The sequence below is a fragment of the Phocoena phocoena genome, chromosome 14 (assembly GCF_963924675.1).
Source record: "Phocoena phocoena chromosome 14, mPhoPho1.1, whole genome shotgun sequence".
NCBI classification, from domain to species: Eukaryota; Metazoa; Chordata; class Mammalia; order Artiodactyla; family Phocoenidae; genus Phocoena; species Phocoena phocoena.
Window position 1 is genome coordinate 54368583 of NC_089232.1, and position 18172 is coordinate 54386754.

Sequence of the window (18172 nt, forward strand, 5' to 3'; positions counted from 1 at the left end):
AATTTTGAATTGAGATTAGTGGTAATAGTAAGAGTACTTTCAGTGGAGGTTTGGGGCCAGAAGCCAGATTGCACGGATTGAGTGTGTGATGAAGAAGTGTTAACTATCCTTCACACAGCTTAGTTGAAAAGATTCTGTGTGGGGTTTTTTAGTTTTTTCTGGACCTGTGCCATCTGTCATGAAGCTTCACATTCAAGGTAGTGCTTTTAGTCATTTTCAGTTATTTTAGATATATGTACAATTTTGAGAGTTTGCCTCTATGCCTTCCCTAGGTACTTCATGCCAGGTTTGATGGCAATTTACTATCTTAGGGATATTTTTTGTTCTCCATTAAGTTGATGTTTGATGAAAGATACGATTAAAGTAGCTTTTCTTAAAAAGAAAGTCCAGTTTATTAATGCTGAGAGTTAGAATAGAGATGTAAAATTTAGACCAGAGATGGTATGTGTTTATTTTTCATTATGGAGCTTTCAATCATTCACGAAAGTAGAACTCCAAAGTAGCCACTGCCCAGCTTCAACAGTTAAGATTTGGGCAGTCTTGTTTCATTTATTCCTTCCCCACCCCCACCTCCCTTTTTTCCCCTAGACTGTTTAAAATTATGGACGTCTTGTCATTCTGTCTCATATATACCTCAGAACTTACTTTAAATAAAACAACCACTGTAATGTTATCACACCTGACAAAACTAACAGTAATTGAGAAAACGAATTCACTGAAGTCCCAAAGGGGTCCATGGTACAGGACAGATGACAAACCACTGCAAATCTTGCCACTTAATATTGTGCACTTTTGGGCATTGGCTTCTCAAGTCCTTGCAAGCTGATTTCCCTACTCCCCTTATTCCCACCTTCCTCCCCAGCACCACCACCCCCTACCCCAATTCCTTAGGTGTGGTAAGCATCTATCTACAGGTTCAGATTTCTTGGAATTAAAGCGGATTCTAGCCTAACCAAAAAAGATGACTGATTTTTTTATCAATATAGATTTTTAGTGTATCTTATTCTTCACTGCACAGCATTTTATCTTCTTTTTTTTAACTAATTAATTTATTTTGGCTGCGCCAGGTCTTAGTTGCAGCATGCAGGATCTTCTTTGCGGCATGAGGGATCTTTAGTTGTGGCGTGCGGACTTCTTAGTTGCGGCATGTGGGCTTCTTAGTAGTGGCATGTGGGCTACTTAGTAGTGGCATGCATGTGGTATCTAGTTCCCTGACCAGGGATCGAACCCGGGCCCCCTGCATTGGGAGCATGGAGTCTTACCTGCTGGACCTCCAGGGAAGTCCATATCTTCATATTTTGAGTGCTCACTCTTCTTTCACTTACTATTTGGCCCAAAAAAAAAAAAAATTTTTTTTTAAAACATACGGAAGTGTCAGGTAGTCGGAGGAGGCTGCTCTGTAATCAGTGGATGGATGAGTTGAAAAACTTTCTTGTAACAGTTGAGAGATTGTCTTCCAGTTCAGCCTAGAGATACAATTTTTAGGTCAGTTTATCATGTCTTCTGCTAACTGATTACTCAAAGAGTTTTTTCCAAAACTGGAAGAAACACTATTAAATGCAGGACTTCGTAAACATTTTTTCCCCCCACTTACGAATAAGATTTCATCTTTCTCAAAACTTTTCCTTAATGTGCTTTAGTAGGAGGGATGGTTTTTATCATAAGGCAGAGGATTCTAGAGGGGCATGGAACATGTTTTTATTTTTTGTTTTGAAGTACTTATGGAGTCATGGAAGTTGCAAAGATAGGACACAAAGGGCCTGTATACTCTCCATCCATTTTCCCCCAATAGTTACATCTCATTTTATCACACGTATAGATTTGTGTAACCATTACTGCAGTGAAGATACAGAACTATGCCATCACTACAAATTACCCCCTGCCCCCAGTACCTCTTTATCTCCCATCCACCATCCCTAACCTATGGCAGCCACTAATTTGTTCTCAGTTTTTATAATTTTAGTTTGCAAAGGTTATATAACTGGACTCGTACAGTATATCATATTTTGAGATTGGCCTTTTTTCACTCAGTGTAATGTCCCTGAAATCCATCCAAGTAGTCATGTGTGTCAGTAGTTCATTCTGAATGTTTTTAAAGTTGAAATAAGTGCCTTATTAACTCACTATACCAAAACAGTCCACCCTAAACTACCCAACCTCAAGTTTAAAGAGGGCTATGGATTTTTAAAAAGGCCTGTAAGTTTTGTGGGTATTTTACAATGTTAAGTATAATATACATAATTATAATAAATATATAAATCATATTTGCATTGTAAAATTATCATTAAAATGTAACTAGTCTCTTTAAATAGATTCTGTGTTTGACTTAAATATACAAAGCTTATAGACATTAAGTTTACAAAGCTTAAATAGTATAAGACTAGGGTTCATTGGTTACCCAGTTTTGTAAATGATTTTTCATTTAAACAGTCAGAATTTGGGTGAGCCGTTCTTTTTGCTTTCCTGAAATAATTTCACATTTATAGAAAATTACAAGAGTAGTACAGAGAACTTTTATATATCCCATTTATTTAACTTTTAGCATTTTTGACATTATCATTATACATTCTTTCCATCTATTTATAAATGCATGTATATATAAATTTTAATTTTTCGGAACTATTTGGGCTTAGGTTGCATATGTCATGACCCTTTATTCTTAAATATGTCAGTATATAATTCTACAGAACAAGGATGTTCCCTTAACACAACTATATCACAGTTGACAAATTCAGGAAATTTAACGTTGATGGAATATTTTTATCTAATATAGCTCATATTACCAGTTTTATCAATTATTTTCTCTTTCTTGCTCTTTTTTTTTTCTGTCCTCCAGAACAGAACAGAATCCAGTTCAGGGATGGATGTTAGTTGTCTTTTCTCTTTAATTTTCTCTGATCTAGAACAGTTCTTCAGGCTTTGTCGTTTATGACATTAGTAGTTTTGGAGAATACAGGCTGGTTATTTTCTAGAATGTTCCTCATGGTTCCCCATGATTAGTTTCATGTTACATCCCTGATTGGAATACCGCAGGAGTGATGTTCTGTCCTTCTCAGGGAATTAAATCTAAAATGTGTCCGTCAGGGCTTCCCTGGTGCAGTGGTTGAGAGTCCGCCTGCCGATGCAGGGGACACGGGTTCGTGCCCCAGTCCGGGAAGATCCCACATGCCGCGGAGCGACTGGGCCCGTGAGCCATGGCCGCTGAGCCTGCGCGTCCGGAGCCTTTGCTCCGCAACGGGAGAGGCCACAAGAGTGAGAGGCCCACGTACCGCAAAAAAAAAAAAAAACAAAAAACAAAATTAAAAATAAAATGTGTCCATCAGCATTTCAATAGTGGTATTAATTTTGATCACTCAGTGAAGATATTGGTTCGATTTCTCCATTATGTGGTTACTGTCTTTACCATTACAAGTAATAAGCAGTCTTCGGTAGGCACTTTGAGACCATGCAAATATCCTGCTCCATCAAACTGGGACCCCAAGATTTACTGATTCTTGTTCTTGAATCAGAGCAAGAGCAAGAATCAGTAAATCTTATTTTGAGGGTTCAAAGTAAATGAGAGTCAATCTTTCTAATTACCTTGGCTTGAAAATTCACCTTGATTTTGGAAACACTTATTTACTTAAATTTTTTAGGGCTTTGATCTGTATGCATTGCATATAATAATTGCTAGTGTCTTTTAACTTAAAAATGTTTCTTAAACTTTTGGGTTTATTTTTAATCCTTTGCTGCCCCCTGCAGGTCTATGAATATAAATCTTTGGAGCAAGGTAAGTATTCCTAATATTACAAATCATAACATGGTATATAAAAAGCAAAAGTTATAATAGCTTCATATATTTGTCATGTATCATTATAAATTAAGTGAATTTAGAATCTTCAAGTTGGTCGTTTTAGTTTTAAAACTGCTTTCCTGGAGCATGAAATTTATTATTGAAGTGATCCTTTACTTTGTCCTAAATTCTTCATAAGGTTTTCAACTTTTCCAAAAAACAACTGTTAACGTTATTGCAGTAACCATACAGATTTAATAATTATTTTAAAAAATATATGCATGTGTGTATATGTTTGTGTATCTATATGTATATCTATATATGAATGATATACAAATAAATTTTAAACTGTTATCTTTTTAAGAAGTTAACTGCTTTTATGCAGGAAGTACAATGATCCTTATGCTGAATTACAAGAATATTTGTAGCTTAATAAAATCAGAACGCACATTATTGATTGGAATTCCCAATTTAAATAATTTTTAAAATCTTATTTTCATTCAGTTCTGTTTTCAGTATTACTTAAACTGCCATTCAAGCTATATAGTCAGTTATATGGTTGAGATATTTATATTTAGAACTAATTTTTTGACTAGAAAGATTTTTCATTGGTTTATTAAATGAGTCTTTGTTCAAAATGTGGTGTTAAATTTGGCTGTCATGTCTGATATATGGCTACAGCTTCTGGTAGAATTTATTGTCTACCTTCTACGCATGTCTGTGTTGATGAAAAAACAGTTTGTAGGTAAGGATTGTTTTGCTTTGCTTTTGAACAGTTTCTACCTTAACCTTTGAATTGCTATTAACAGCAGCATGATTTTATGGTGGAGTGAAGTGGGGTATGGTCAGTTTTGCCTTATTTTCCATATTAGAAAATAAATAGTTGAAGAAGCTGCTGTAGTTTGAGTTGTTAATACTTATGGTATGTGCTGGGCACTATTTAAAGAACAAATAAGTTCAATCGTAGTATACACATGAGGTAATTCAGAATTCCTAACTCATATCACTTCAGAAAACTATGTTCCTTTCTTATTATCTTCTGGCTGTGGATATATAATCAAGTACTGTGATCAAAAGTTAGATGTCAGTACTGTATGTAGGTTTTGTAATCGTTTTCATCATAAAATATATATTTGAATTTTTTAAATTGAAATTTTGTTGGCAGAATTAATGTTGATGAGTAAGTCTTTAGTTTTTGTGTATTCGGTTGATAAGAATCAATGAGAACAAACATGTTAGAACTTTCAACCCCCTTTTGTTTTAATGCCATTAAATGACTGGGAAAATGTTGAAAAACTTAAAAAAAAAGTTATTTAGTGGTTCAGGGAGTTTTACTTTCTTATTTCTGTAAAACTACACTTAAAAGGAGGAAACTGGACCAATTTCAACAAGACCAAAAACAATACAATGATAAATAACATTGGTTGATAATTTCTATAAGATATTTCCTGTTATAACAGTTTATTTAAAACAGTATATAAAAGATCAGTTTAGAGGCTTTCTTAGTGACATTTCATGAAACATTGCAGTTTTCCTTCAACATGGATTTGTTTTCTTTTTGTTTTTAAAAGACAAGCCTATTATTTAAAAACGAAACAATCTCTTTGGCAGGTGGGGATGGTGTTGAATTACTATGATACAGAATAACACCTTACTGGGGAGAGGCTTTATTATTTCAAGAATTCAATTTCAGATTGTATTTGTTCTTGTTTGCTTCTCTTGCTGCAATGCACGCATTTCCTGTCTTACCAGATAACAGAACTGTTGTACAAGGATGGACGTTATTGCCAGGAGCCTCCAGGACCAACGGGTAGCGTTTCAATTTCGATGATTGTAACTTATCCACAAATCCATTCTTCTGTGTAATGATGGACTAGAAGGATTACAGCAGTAAACATTTTCTTTTTGAAAGTGAAATTTTAAAACATTTGGTTATAAATCTTTATATTGATAACCACAACATTTTGAGATCTATGAGGTGTTTGGTTTTATCATAATTGTTTTTTTAAAGCGAGGGTTGGGAGGGCTTTTTTTTTAGATATTGAGGAAATGCTTCTTATAGAATCAATCAAAATAGGCTTAAAAATTAGTAATCCTTAGTGTTTATGTGATTTTAATGTTTTGCCAGTATAATCAAACATATAAAATAGTAAAGCGGTCTTGTAGATTTTTCCACTTAAATATAATTTATTACCTAAAATATATTATTTGACATTTAATGATTTTTGTTTTCACATAATAAAGCCTAGAATATATGGGTTTCTGTAAGAAGGTACCCTTCTTGAAAGTTCGTATTTTTCTATCCTAGGTATTAACACATGGCCCTATACATTTTATGCTTGAATGCATAGGAAAATTACTGTTGTTACAAAGCATCTTTGTTAATCTCAGTTTTTCATTGGCTAATAGGCAGCTCTCCACAGGATTACTGTATCTGCTTATTAAAATTATTTAACTTTCTATACTCAACATTTAACAGTCCTCTCTAATTTTATGTTTCCCTACTAAGTATTGCCCACCAAAAAATTAGTGTAGAAATGTGTACAAGGCATTTATTTATTCTCACTATTTGTGATTTGGACAGGAAAGGGGTAAGGCCTTGGGCAGGACAACTTCTGTCACAGAGTGGTGGAAAAAAATAGATTGAAGTAAGATTCAGTACTGAAAAGCTGTCACTCGGTCTGAAAATAATTAATATTCCTTTCACTCACCAGTTAGATATGTGCTCCCAAACCACATAATCTCTATGCCTCAGTGATCATTGTTGCCATTTCAGAGCCTCTCATCAGGGTGACATCTCACACCAAAATGATTTCTTATAAATTAATCTTGATAACATGACAGTCTCAGTAATTTTAGTGGAATGCTTTCTCTTGTTTTTTTCCACAGAAGCTGTTGGCTATTTTCTTTATAACTTGATTGACAGCATGAGTGACTCAGAGGTACAGGCCAAGGAGGAGCGTTTGAGACAATACTTCCATCAGCTGATGGAGATGGTACCATTTCATTTTTTGCTATATAATGCCTGTCCTGCCTGACATGTATCTATTAGATTTGAAATTGCTGCTTTTAAGTACAACCAGACCACTTCTCAATGACATAGATGAGTTGGAGACTTAAATTATGTCTGAGATAATTTCTGTTAGACAAATCTCAGTTTGGTTGTCTAAAACTCAGTTGTTTTTTCTCCTCCCTTCCCTTTGCACAGAATGTAAAAATTCCTGAAAATATCTACAGAGGCATTCGTAATCTGCTGGATAGCTACCATGTTCCTGAATTGATTAAGGTGTGTGTGAAACAGTAATCAACTTTTTAAAATGCTTAATTTATATATAAAAGCATGTTAAAATTTTATTTAAATATGTTGCTTTTGGCCAAAAGTTTATTTAAATGACAACCTTTAAAACAAGGCTTTTCATTGATTGTTGGTAAATGCTGTTTATATATTGAAGAACGTGTTTAAAGTATTTATTACAGTGGTTATAAAGCATGAACAATTTCTGCAAAATTTTGGAAGATGGAAAAATAACAGTGAAATGAAACGAAATTTCCAAAATTTGCTTTTGACATTTGCTAATATATTTTACACATGTTTTCTGATTCTAATTTAAATCCCAATTTTAGGATGTTAATATGTTGGTTGAAAGAGAGAAGACAGACTCTCGAAAAGTAAGTAGGCTTTTTGAGTAGATTCTACATGCTATAGTAACCACATTTAATGAGAGTTCTAGACTGTGTCCTTATAAAACCAGTGGTTCCTAACATTTTTGTCATCAGTGTACCTCTAAGAAGTTGGTAAAAGCTATTTCAGAAAAATCAGCATATCTCAAAAAAATCGGCATATCTGAGAAATTTGCATATAATCTCAGGAGCTTTATAAACCCCTGGAGTCCATCCCCAGATCCCCAGATTAATACCCATGATAGCATTTATGACATTTAGGAAAGGTCAGTTTAAAGGGAAGAGTGACAAAGGGTGCATTTTCTTTGTAGGAAATTTCTTTCCTTCTTTTTTCTTTCCATTTCTGTAGACTGCACAGCCTACATCATCTGATTTGGAGTCTAAACTTGAAAAACTAAAAGCTGAAAATCAACCTGTAGGAGATGTCCTGAAGCAACTCATATTAATGCTGTGTTCAGAAGAGGTAACTTTTAACTATTTCAAATACGCTATTAAGGTAAAAAGAAATTCTTTATAGATAAAAGTAAGCAAAGCCAAATATAATATTTATGATTTTTACAATTATTATACATCATGTCTGTGAAGAATGCAATTAAATGAAAGGTTAGCTAATTTCAGCTACACCTTGAATGGCATGTTTTCTGGTTACTGTAGTTTGTTTACAATAACCTGCAAAGTGAATGATAGTAACAGCCCTGATAGGTTTATCATACATGCCAAATGTCCTTTCAAGCCATGGCTCCGGTCTCTTATATCTAGATTGTCAAGCAACTGATACATGCAGTCGTCATTTGCAAGTCAAATATTACTGAGTTGTTAATGCAGGGATTGAAATTCCATTTTCCTGCTGGAAAAAAGTCTTTCTGAGATAAAGGGTCTCTTGCCTTTTTTCAGCAGGCGTCCAGCTGTACTTTGTGTTCATTTTAGTGTGCGTCTGCAATTTGTGGTATATCACTAGACTTTTTCGGTTTTTAGTTCAGTATCATTTGGTCTTATGCCTGTGTTTCTAGGGTAACAGAAATAACAGCTGACTTTAAGGTTATAACATGGTACTATTAAATTCTAAAATATTTCCTTACATTACTTGGATATTGAACTAGACTGTGAGGAACATTGCAGTGATAGACATTTCTGTGCCTGGAAATTGGATGGTGAGTAAGGGCTCACTTGGTACATATTTAATCTGGAAGTCTTTTTTTTTATAATACAATACCCAAACCTTAAAACATCAAATTTGGCATAGTGGCCGGTTTTGCAGTGTAGATAACAAGTCTTTTAACCCCCACATATATATATCTTTTCCTGCTTTTTAAAAGGCAAATAAAAATACCAGGGAGCAAGGTGAAGTTAATAACATGAATCCATTTCTTTTCAGGGAGCAAGGTGAAGTTAATAACATGAATCTATTTATTTTAAAAGTACTATTAACTTTTTTTACACTCTGAACATTGAAACTAGAAATTTTATTTTATTTTTATATTAATTTCTTATTTTTCACTTCCATCCTTTATTTTAGAACATGCATAAAGCTCTTGAATTGAAAGCAAAATATGAATCAGATATGGTTATCGGTGGCTATGCCTCTTTAATAAATTTGTGCTGTCGACATGATAATGCAGAAGAGGCATTGAACCTGAAACGAGAATTGTGAGTACCCTGGCACTGAAACAAATCATCAGCATGTATGCTGATATACAGTCCTTGATGGATCATGTAGATTGAATACTACTCTCATATAATGTGAATTTAAAAAATTCTCTTTTGTGTTTTTGAAATTTCATACTGTAAGACTCTTTGATTAATTATGGCTTGTTTTCAGCAAGGAGTTTTTGTTTAAGTATGATAAGACGTTCTATTCCTTAAAGCCAGTTTTTTTCCTCTTGATTATACAACTGCATATGACAACAGTGGTGATGGTAACTATTTTATAAAGCTTGTTAAATATTCCACTTTCTGTACTGTAGGGTAAACAAAATTCTGTCCATTTCTAAGGTATCTTTGGTTTCCCATCCTGATACATTTACCAAATAAAAATATGTCTTTCAGGGGTATTTATTTCAGTATTCATGACAAAGTTAGAATCACCTTAAGTGCCATGAAGCAAAAGAGTTCCTTATTAGAGTCATTTGCAGATGGAAAGATGCAATATATATGTAGTGTTAGATTTTTACTTCGTCACTTTGAATATAATTACATGTGGATTTGTATATGGCTTCAAAAATAAACCTTAACTAAATTGTAGAGGCCAATGTTAATAACAGTTCAGATTCTGATGAGTTTTTGAAAAGTGATCAAGTAGATATTGCAGTCCTTTTAACAGTTAAACAACTTCTAACATAATATAAATATGGCTTTAATTTTTAGTGACCGTTTAGATTCTTCTGCTGTCCTTGATACCAGCAAGTATGTAAGACTTGTAAAAGTATTGGGAAAACATGGCAAGCTCCAAGGTAAGCGTCAGCACATAAAGGAAACATGTGATGCAAGTATCTTGCCACTGGAATAACATGTGAATTGATATTAATGGTATATCATGTCTTGCAAAGTGCTTGAACACTTTGCAAAATTTGCATGTGAATCCAGCCAGAGCTGCATGGACAGTGTAGGCCATTAGTTTTAATGGATTGGCAAGCTTGTCATTTACATTTGCACAGCTCAGTGCTTTTTGCATTTCTGCAGCTAGTTTTTATTAGCATTGCTGTTTGGATTGAGTTTGAAGATCATGACTTATGGCACAATTTGCCTATATGCCTGCACTAATGGCTTTGTTTTCGCTTAAGAACATTAGAAGGCTGAACATAAAACCTATAAATATAACCTTAATTCAAGAATATGAATTTTGCAGGAGTCTTTGTCTTCACTTTTAATAACATTAACAAAATGTGTACTTCAATAAGGTTTTACATAGAAGTTTGCGGGGAGAGCCTAGCCGATTATATTGTTGATTTATATACTCTAATTTTCTCGTAGTTGAGATAATGCTAAACGTAATATAATTACACTTGATAATGTATTCTTACTGTTTGCTTGTTTCTTTCTCATTGGGCTTTATTTTGAAACTCTTTTTTTAACCTCCCTCTCTTCCTTTTATTCCTAGAGAAGATTTAAAAAAAAATCTTTATAGTGAAAAATATGGAGAAAATATTTGATTTGAACATTGAATTTTTTCCTAGGAAGCCTTTCTAACACAAAATTCTTTATGAAGATTAGACTGCTTTTTAAAAATCATTTTCTGTAAAGCGGTCAAAACGTTTTTTCTGTGCAATAATTAAGAACAACATTATAAAAATGAACTTATTCCATATCCTAAAATGTTTGTTTCTGCCTTCCTAATGAAGCTTAATGAATCTAATGTATTAACATGCAGTCTTTTGGAAAGCTTTCATTGGCTCTGCTTGGCTAATTAGTATCGACATAGCAAACAGGCCCTATCGGTATCAGACCATTAGTCTGGCTGTATGTACAGTGTAAACACATCTTTTATTATCTGGCCTCCTGACAAGCCATCTGCCGAAGAAACAATGGTGTGATTTAGCAGATGTTAGCTCTGAACGATAAAAGCATCCATTTAGGAGGATCTTACAGCTATAGGGCAGACAGTACAGGGTTATGTGGTGCAGAGTGGGCACACAGTCTCTATCTATAATTTGTAGTCAAAGTTGCAGGGAAATGATAAAACCATGCTATTGTGGATTTATAATTGTAGTCTCGTTTAGAAATGCAAGTAGTAATTAACTTGAAATCGGCATTATACACTAGAATTTACATTCCTGCTGGGCTTGAAATGCTGTTTTAATAGCAGTTTGTTTTCCCTACATGAAATTACCTAAGGGTCTTTTGTGCTACTTCATTGTAGATGCTATTAACATTCTAAAGGAGATGAAAGAGAAGGATGTTCTTATCAAAGATGCAACAGTCTTGTCCTTTTTCCACATCCTAAATGGCGCAGCTTTAAGAGGTGAAACTGAAACAGTAAAACAGTTGCATGAAGCCATCGTGACTCTAGGGTTAGCGAAACCGTCTACTACCTTAAGTTCCCCATTGGTCACCCTATATCTGGAAAAGTAAGTTAATTGAATTTTCAATTTTAAATGTTGGCATTGAAAGAATGAATCTAATCATTTGGGGATTATACTTTATAAATTCTCTGTAGTGCTGTGGAAGCCTTGGAGGTTATTCACCACAGAATAAGAGGACTTCTGTGGAGTAGGTGACCTATAAAATCACCAGCTGCCCTGTGGTCCTATGGATTACTTCTCAATGGAATGATCTATGGTGATTTTTTTTTTGTGGGGCATGTGATGATACTACATGAAGCCAAATCTAGTTTTTCCCAGTTTTGAGCCTTATAAGTGTTAATTATTAATAAATATAAGAAAGAAGGATTCTCTGGGGCTTTTGATTATGCTTCATGACTGTTATTCATGTAATGATGTGGCAGCGTCTCTTCATTGCTCCTTTCCTCCATGTAGTATTTTAATTGTATGTACCAATACAGTAGTTATTCTGGCTTCGATAAATACTGTAAGAAGATGTCTCTGTGTCTTGTGGGAAGAAGATGAATTTTGTTAATAGGGTGAGATTTACTGAATTTGAAAATTTTTACATTTGGAATGTTTATGTTGGTGCCCAATTTAAGGTATTTTTTCTAGTGCAAATCATAAAGTCAACCTACTCTCTTGTAATGAGTGAAACATTTTAGTAAGATGATAAAGTATCCTTTATTCTTTTCCCTTTGTGTTTGTTTTTCTTTTCCATTTTAAAAAAATTCTCAGATCTTACCTCTTTATCATCTCTTCCATGGCTTAATGCAATTTTTAATCTGCTTATTTTGTGATTGTGATTTTCTAATTTTAGTTTGGATGTTGCCGTATCAGTGTCAGGAGAAAAGTAAAAGATAAATCTTAACGGTTCTCATATTCTTCCCATATTTCTGGTAGTTTTTCTTTATTTATTAGGGGGTATAATTAATTGAATATAATGAATGATTTAGTATTGAATTTAAAATGTGGAATAAAAACATCTCTTTTAACTAACTGTTAGGAAATATGTGTACACACATATATATATATGCACACACATACATGCACAGAAATGTTTTATGAAATAATTTCTTTGCCATCAATCAAAAAGTAGTTTATCAGCTTATATGATTTGGCTAAATCTTAACCTCCACAATCTCAGCATTACATCTTTTTAAAGAAATAGTGATTCAAACAATTATTGTTATTGAGTTCTCATGTTCACAGCCTACTTTATATAGAAATCCTATAATTAATATGCTTCCTCCTAGAATTTTTTTGATTGTTTAAAAGACCCGTCTCTGCAAATTGCACGTGGAGCTCTGCATAGGGATTTGAAAGAAATGGGCCCAGTGCCCAGAAGAATTAGGCCCTCCTCCACCACTGGGCAAAAATAAAATAATTAACAATGAAAATGAGGCCATGGTAGAAAAAGTATCTTACAAATAGAAATACTTTGAAGACAGAGGAGATACAAAAGTTTTCCAGAAGAGGTCTGCAGATGGGGCTCATGAACCAAGGAGAACTTCCCCCAGGGGAAAATGGAAATAGCATGGGATTCAGATGTTAATGTGGAGCATACTCTGCTTCCGATTTTCCTGTACAGTCAGAGATTTGTGTGTCTCAGTAAAATCTGACTGTCCCTGTTAATTGGGCTAGAGAAATCTAAATTAGTTTCTTTTATGATTTTTTTTTTTTTTTTACTACTTTCAGATACAAAGAGAAATTACCTTCTATTTTTATTTGCCTGAATTTGTTTTTGTTTTTTGCTATCTTTGCTTTGCAGAGGCAGTTTCCATGACAAGATCTTCAGTTTCATCTGTCATGATAAAAAGGTTTTGTTGACTCTTTTAGAGTCAGGAGAATAATTAAAAGGAGATAAAGGAAATTTCATTCATGTTTAGCAGAAAACAGTAGTAGCACTCCTGGTGGGGGCTAAGTTGGAGGAAAACATTGACTTTGCAACTTATTTTCAATTGTGTTTTCCCAACTGATGGAAGATAGCTAATTAATTCAGAATCATGACAAGTGCAGTACTAGGATTAACTATGCTAGCCTGCCCAAAAGTCTACATGTATTTGATTTGATTAAATATGTTTAATCTTCAATAATATCAGGTAATTGGCCTCAGCAGGTATGAACTCATCTGGAGAATGAGGCTTTTATTCAAACTTGAGGTAGAATTATGAGAATCATTTCAGAACACTTTACAAAATCTTCATCCTTTCAAAGGCAAGCATCTTTTTGGAAAGTCATTGCAAAGACTCTGAAGAAGGCTGTCACTTACAAATTGTAATTCTAGAACAAATTTGCGAGGTTGAGTTCCTTAGAAAGATGATCTTTAAGATTCAATAGATATTAATTTTGGACTGACTTTTCCAGCATTGGATAAAACACAGGAGAAATTTAATATTGTATCAGTTTGTTACTTGGATATTGTTTTAAAAGTTTTACAGTTATGAAAAATAATACATTTTGTTTTTATTCATTTGCCAAAGGAAATCCAAAATAACAGGTTTGCAAAATTTTGAAGAACTTGTTAAACTAATCTGATTTGTATTATCAAAATAATACTTGCACTGAAAAGAAGTATGCTGATTTGAACAAAATTTTCATGTGTTTCGTTTACACTGGGACTGTTCTGTAAGACACATGTCTACATGTAGTCCACATGAATGTTAAACATTTTCCTTTGTAACTACTTAAAAAATTTTTTTTAATTGAAATCATGCCTGATCCAGAAAGATGACCTGGATCCTCCATATTAAGGAAGAAAGAAATGCTTTAAAATAGGTTAAAAGAGCTTTTGATTAGTCTTTATGCTATGATAAAGGAAATAAAATTAATGAAATCTGGGCCATTAGTTTTTAAAGCATAAAAATTTGTATGATGCAGTTTCAGATTCACTTGTATAGCTGATCCATTTTGGTTTCATTTCATATGAAAAATATCTGAAGCTGTTTAACTGGATTATTTAGTGCAAATGATCAAAGAAGCTTTAATTTCTGCTTTCCATTTAGGATTTTTCTGTGCTGATTTGTGCTATAATCTGTATATACCCACATGCATTTCATTTAAGTGAATCATGGACTTTGTCCATATAATCCTCCCAGAACTCTTGCTAAATTAATCTTGAGTTCTTCATAAAGGTCACAATTTCTGTAAGATGAACCTATACCAATACGTTTTAAAACTTACTGTAACACTTCAATATGTTGCAGAAGTGGGAAATACACTTTTTATAATGCTGGTTATTCTGTCATATATACTCCCCTTCAATTTTGGCATCTTCATTTGTACTGGATACTTTTATTATTTGTGGGAATGCTCGCCTTCTAGAGTAAAACTCTTTATGTGTTGAAAGGAAATTAAGGAGGTTTGGCTCTTTTACTCCATTATTGCAATTAAGAATTTAGCATCATCAGTGCCAAAGGACAAAAGTGGTTCATTTGCCCTAGGGGGACAGGACAGTGATAAGATGATTTTTCGTCAAGGATCATTGGGTCGTAATTAAGTTACATTCATGGCTATTGCTTTTTGAAGGATGATTGGTAAATGACAGGCTTCATGTGCTTAGTACGGACAGTGTTCAGTAGGGTTTTTTCTCCCTCTGTCAGAAAATCCTGTTGAGCCTGATAATGTAAATGTGGCATTTTATTCTGAACAAAAGAGCAGGGAAATGAGCTATCTTGTCTAATCATTCAGTTGTTTAACACCGACTTCCAGTTTAGACTCAATTGGCTGGAAAGCACTTGACATGTGAAGTTAGTGCTGTTCCGAACGCATGTTTGAGTAAATTTGAAAGTAAGTGACAGCTAAATTGTACCTAGGGAAATTACAAAGCCTTCAACACAGTTAATTTTTTTGGGAGGATTAGTTGTAATTGCAACACTAGTCTCCTTGAAGATTCCGCATTTATAGATGATGAACAGAAAAAGAAACATTTAGCTCTTTCAAGGGCTGGTTCTCTTCACAGAATAATTTTTGTGAAGTCGATGGTTTCTCCTGAATTGATTTCTTTCCACACTGAACATCTGCTTAAGATTTATAGAATAGTCAGTTTTTAGAGTGTTACGGTGTTTTTTGTTTCCCCCTCCCTTGTTTTGAACTTTTTTCTCCCCTAAAGCCCCTCTTTTCTCCACTGATTTCAGATTTTGAGAGCTTTTCAGTCAGTAAGCTCTTTAGGTAAATCGCCACTTCACTAACACTTTATGCATAATGTTGAAGCACTTTATTCCAATTAAAAAATTAATACTTGTCATTTAAAATTTTGATTAAATTGGAAGTTATTTGCTATAGGTAAGGAGACTAAGTTTAGGCTACCAATAGGTAGATAGTTGTCACTGGTTGTTCTTGTTCAAGATTGTATGAAACACATTTGTGATTTTTACAGTTATATATAAAGGAATTTGAGTTAGGAGGACTTTGTTTTCTGGTACCTTTAAGTAGATAGTTTTATGATCAGCCTCATATAAATGTTATGTCCAGGGTTTGCTTTTCTGTCAATGACATAAAGCATACTTTCATTTCATAATAAGGACTAACACAAGAGGTAACATCAGATTTGCCATGTTCTTATTGTACTCAGTCTATTATATATATGTGTGTTCTTAAAATTTAGAATTATAGAATCTTCCTTTCCACTGTTCTGTTTTTATTTCATAGGCTCCCAGAATTTTAATAAAGGCTATGTGAGTTAATTTACATCAATCAAAAATATTTTTAAATGATTGATTACTTTTTATTAGCATGTATAGTTTTATTTATGAAAATCACTTTATGTATATCATTGAAATACTTTGGGAGGGTGTCTAGTTGTTGAAAATATCACAGTGGATTTTTCTTAGAGATAATAGTATGTTATACAGTTGATTTTCACTTAGTATTATTTGAGGTTTTTGAAAGCAGTGGCTAAATTTTTATCAGGATTGGACTTTTAAAAATTTGTGACCCGTTTGTATATAAAGCTTTAGGAATTATGCGTGTATACTGAAATAAGCACGGAGTAAGTTTTGAATCCAGAATTAATGTTTTCAACAAGATTTCTTCAAAAGATTATTATTTTAGAGTAGAGTTTTAAATCAGTTCTAGTGTTTTAAAGTGTACAAAGGAAATCACAGAATCATTTTAGGTCACAGAACCTAGAATTACACTGATTGATAAAGTCTTCCCCCACATTTTGGGTATAAGGCAGTTTCCGCCTTTTTCCATTTGATATTTTACTGCACTTACTGATTTCATCCAGCCTAATAAAAGTGGTATTTTCATGTGATGATTTTTTCTGCTGGTGTGAAACATTTGAGATGATGAACCTAACAAGCTCAAGTTCATAGAACCTTGCGTTAGAGTATTAGAACTGGGAGGGAACCCAAAGGTCCTTGAGTTCAACTGTTGTGATAATCTGCTTTCATCACTTCTAGAAATGTGTCACACTGCTGTAGCCAAACTGCATGTAGTACTTATCAATTGGGATTGAAATTCAAAAGTCCTATGCGTATACAACTATTTTCACAGTAATGTGAATTTTATATACTTTCTCATATTTTTCATTTCCCTCACCCAAAGTTTTCAAGCTTTAATAGGAAAGATTAATGATGACATCAAATCATACGAGGAGTGGACATTTTTATCTCTTTAAAGTGACGTGATCCAACCAAACACAAGTCAGAATGTAGATAATAAGGACTGAAAAGAAACGACTAGACCTTAGTTCATTTCTATCATCAGTAAGCGCACTTTGTACGAAATGTTTCACTATAGATTTCTAATTCATTTTGTTGGCAACCTGGGGTCAGTGACATTGTTACTTAAAATTACTAACAAATATATATGAATTATTTCCATTTTGCTATACTTGTCTTTTCTGTTGTTGTTCTGGGCATGTATAATCTTCAGAAGCATATATTTGGAGACCAAAGACTATTAACATGTCTCTTTGATTGACAGAACAATTATTCACTCATTTATTGATAGCTTTGACCTAATGTAGGGAAAATACAATTGAGACAATATTATCCTAGTTTGGAAATTGATCTGAAAAAGCAAATTATACTGCTTTTTAAAAATCAGTGTGTGTTAGTTTTTCTCTTAAATATTTTGGTAGTTTTCCATTAAATGGAATTGTAAAAAGGTAATAACTTGTATCTGAAGCAAGGGAAAATACTGATTATATAAAGCTTTATATCATATGTGGTAGCATTTCTCTTGTATGACAGTAATCTAGCCTGCAACATCTACTTGCAGTTTTGAAATTAACCTGTAATTTAGTCTTCACCCCAAATGACAAAAATTCAAATGACTCTGTGGGGTGCCGGAAGATGCACTGTAAACAGGGCTTAGTAAGGGGATACGGTGGAGTTCCGTCAGGATAGGCTCATTTTCACTGTGGCAGTATTGTAGTGGAATTAATGCTTCTTCATGATAGTTTACTTTTTAGTACAGTTTAAAACCTTAATCTAGATAAAATGGTAATTCAGTCTAGGGCAACATAACATTTGTATAATGAACCAAAATGTTAGGGCTTCAATGGAAAATTTTAAAAGGCTTTCTTCCTTTTGAAAACTGTTGCACATGTGAGAGAAATGTGTTTTCTCCACAAAGATTGTCACTGTTATTGCTACTTGTACTTTGGTCCATGTCTCTAACCATGCTTCTTTTTTTAATACATTTCATACTTTCTTTTCAAAAATCTTTAATT

At 33.5% G+C, this 18172-nt stretch overlaps 1 protein-coding gene across 1 annotated transcript in view; it reads left to right on the forward strand.

The window, feature by feature from the left end:
* LRPPRC (leucine rich pentatricopeptide repeat containing) overlaps positions 1–18172 on the forward strand; it is a 104171-nt gene that overhangs the window by 41181 nt on the left and 44818 nt on the right. Inside the window, exons 15-23 of the mRNA XM_065890828.1 lie at positions 3742–3769; positions 5525–5582; positions 6662–6768; positions 6981–7058; positions 7397–7441; positions 7803–7916; positions 8970–9100; positions 9818–9903; positions 11310–11517. Of these exons, the coding sequence (XP_065746900.1) occupies positions 3742–3769; positions 5525–5582; positions 6662–6768; positions 6981–7058; positions 7397–7441; positions 7803–7916; positions 8970–9100; positions 9818–9903; positions 11310–11517 (855 nt within the window). The remainder of the gene's footprint in view (positions 1–3741; positions 3770–5524; positions 5583–6661; positions 6769–6980; positions 7059–7396; positions 7442–7802; positions 7917–8969; positions 9101–9817; positions 9904–11309; positions 11518–18172) is intronic.